This window comes from Solanum pennellii, chromosome 11, assembly GCF_001406875.1.
Source record: "Solanum pennellii chromosome 11, SPENNV200".
NCBI lineage: Eukaryota > Viridiplantae > Streptophyta > Magnoliopsida > Solanales > Solanaceae > Solanum > Solanum pennellii.
The window spans coordinates 40,407,426-40,410,078 of record NC_028647.1 but is presented as its reverse complement, the minus strand read 5'-3'; the positions used below and the strand labels follow the sequence as shown (position 1 = coordinate 40,410,078).

The 2,653-nt window shown below is 39.2% G+C and overlaps 2 protein-coding genes across 2 annotated transcripts in view; both read right to left on the bottom strand.

The window, feature by feature from the left end:
* Positions 1-985: 985 nt before the first annotated feature.
* On the bottom strand, positions 986-1,865 carry LOC107003835 (uncharacterized protein K02A2.6-like). The gene is made up of 2 exons (XM_015202105.1): positions 1,199-1,865; positions 986-1,050 (listed from the first exon to the last, which is right to left on the bottom strand). Exons 1-2 carry the CDS (start codon positions 1,863-1,865, stop codon positions 986-988), a joined length of 732 nt encoding a protein of 243 aa, XP_015057591.1.
* A 322-nt stretch (positions 1,866-2,187) lies between these two features.
* Positions 2,188-2,653, bottom strand: part of LOC107003834 — a 4,281-nt gene continuing 3,815 nt past the window's right edge. Inside the window, exon 5 of the mRNA XM_015202104.1 lies at positions 2,188-2,395. Coding sequence (XP_015057590.1) covers positions 2,188-2,395 — 208 coding nt within the window. The remainder of the gene's footprint in view (positions 2,396-2,653) is intronic.

Here is a 2,653-nt window from a genome sequence, read left to right as displayed (position 1 = left end):
AATTTTCGAATTCAACACTTGAAGACAGATTAACTCAGTAGCCTGATGCTTTGCCTAGTACCGTTTAGAGACTTGGTAGCGAGTCTTGAAATTCCTTCCTATTTTTTTTTTGACAAAGACTCGATCCAAATACATACCAAAAAGTGACGAAAAAAAGTATAAGAAAATTATAAACTATATGAAAATAAAAGAAAAGATTTGATGAAGACTTTTTTTTTTAAGAAGAAGAAAGAAAAACTTATATGAGTGTGGGAGCCGAGTCTACTGATCATGCCATGCAATTTGAATTGATTTCCAGACATGGCTATCCAATCTATTCATCAACCATTATTGATTATTCAATCTTGATGTGGAATCCCAACACTTAATGAAGCCATAAATAATTTGAACCCTTATAGACTTTGTGATATTCACGAAGGTCTTTGCCGCTAAAACTCTGTCATGTTAATTGCTCCAGTTCACGTCTGCCTTATGGTGCATGTAAGAATTTTCACCAATAAGACTCTCTTATATTCAACTCCTTTTCGCCTTACGGTGCCCACTTAGGGTTTTCACCAATAAGACTCTCTCGTTTTTATTTCTTTTTACTCACATTTGTCTTATGGTGCCCATTCAGGATTTTTACCTACCCTTAACCAACTTACTCTCGACATATCAAGGGTTGATGCAAAGACTTTTTTTTTGATTGACTTTAGATGATGGGGTTGGTTTTGAGCTTTGAGATGAGAGACCGAATGAATAAACAAACGACTTTTGCCCCAGTATACTACAATATGAATTTTTTGGATTTGTATTTGGTTGAACCGAACCCAACATTAGGGTTGCCTACGTATCTTGCCGAAACAAGAATCAGGTCGAACGTAGTTCAAGCAATCTGTTTTTTTTTTTTTGAAAAGTTAAGGAAACAGCATAACCAAGAGATCCCATTGAATCAACCCTTGAAATGTCGAGCCCAAACATAAGGGTTTCTAATGTCGAAACTCAATCATATGTAATATCTTTTCACAGCATCAGCATTGACGACCGTTTCTGTCACTTTGCCTTCTATATCTGCTAAGTAAAGAGCACCATTGGGTAATACCCTTTTAACAACGAATGGTCCTCTCCAATTTGGAGAAAATTTGCCTTTGGTTTCAGCATGATGTGGCAAAATGTCTCTCAACACTAATTGACCCTCTTCAAAATGTCTGGGACGCACCTTTTTGTTCTATGCCCGTGACATTCTTTTCTGATATAATTGTCCATGACATACAGGATGTCTGACGCTTCTCATCAATCAAACTTAATTGCTCTAACCGAGTTTTGATCCATTCATCATCGTCAATTTCAGCCTCCACAACGATTTGTAAAGATGGGATCTCAATCTCTGCAGGTATAACTGCCTCAGTCCCGTATACCAGTGAATATGGGGTAGCGCCCACTGACGTACGGACTGTAGTGCGATAACCCAACAAAGATAAAGGCAACTTTTCATGCCATTGTCGAGAACTTTGCACCATCTTACGAAGTATCTTTTTTATATTTTTGTCAGAAGCTTCTACAGCCCCGTTTGCCTTTGGGCGATACGGAGTCGAATTTCGATGCTCAATCTTAAATTGGTAGCATGCCTCTTGCATTAAGTGGCTGTTGAGATTTGCGGCGTTATCAGTTATAATCACCTTTGGAATACCAAATCGACAGATGATGTTGAAATGGATGAAATCCACCACGACCTTCTTGGTCACTGACTTGAAAGTTACTGCTTCCACCCACTTTGTAAAATAATCAATGGCCACCAAGATGAACCTGTGACCATTCGATGCTTTTGGTTCTATCGGTCTAATCACATCCATTCCCCATGCCACGAAAGGCCATGGAGCCGACATTGCATGCAACTCAGAAAGGGGGAGAATGTATCAAATCACCATGTATTTGACATTCCTGACATTTACGAACAAATTGTATGGAATCTCGCTCCATGGTGAGACAATAATATCCTGCTCGAAGTATCTTCTTGGCTAGAACATATCCATTCATATGAGGTCCACAAACTCCTGAGTGTACTTAAATCATGATTGTGGAAGCCTCTTGAGAGTTTACACACCTTAGAAGACCTAAATCGGGTGTCTTCTTGTGCAGTATGCCTCCGCTTAAGAAAAAACCCCTGGCTAGTCGTCAAATAGTCCCATTTTGATTACTAGTTACATCTTACGGACATTCTCCAGACTGAAGATATGTTTTGATATCATGAAACCAAGGCTTACCATCAAATTCCTCCTCAATCATGTTGCAATAGGCATGTTGATCACGAATTTGTATGTATAAAGGGTCGATATGGGCGTCATCAGGGTGTTGGAGCATCGAAGATAAAGTGGCCAATGCATCTGCAATCTCATTGTGCATCCTGGGAATGTGTCTAAAATTTGTCGACACGAATCGTTGACAAAGACCTTGTAAACAATGTTGATATGGTATGAGCTTTGGGTCTCGAGTTTCCCATTCTCCTTGAATTTGATGAACTAGTAAGTCTAAGTCTCCTAACACTTACAATTCTTGGATGCCCATGTCAACAGCTAACCTCAGACCCAAAATGCACGTTTCGTACTCAGACATATTATTAGTACAATAGAATCTAAGTTGGGCTGATATAGGGTAATACTCCCCTGATTCAGAC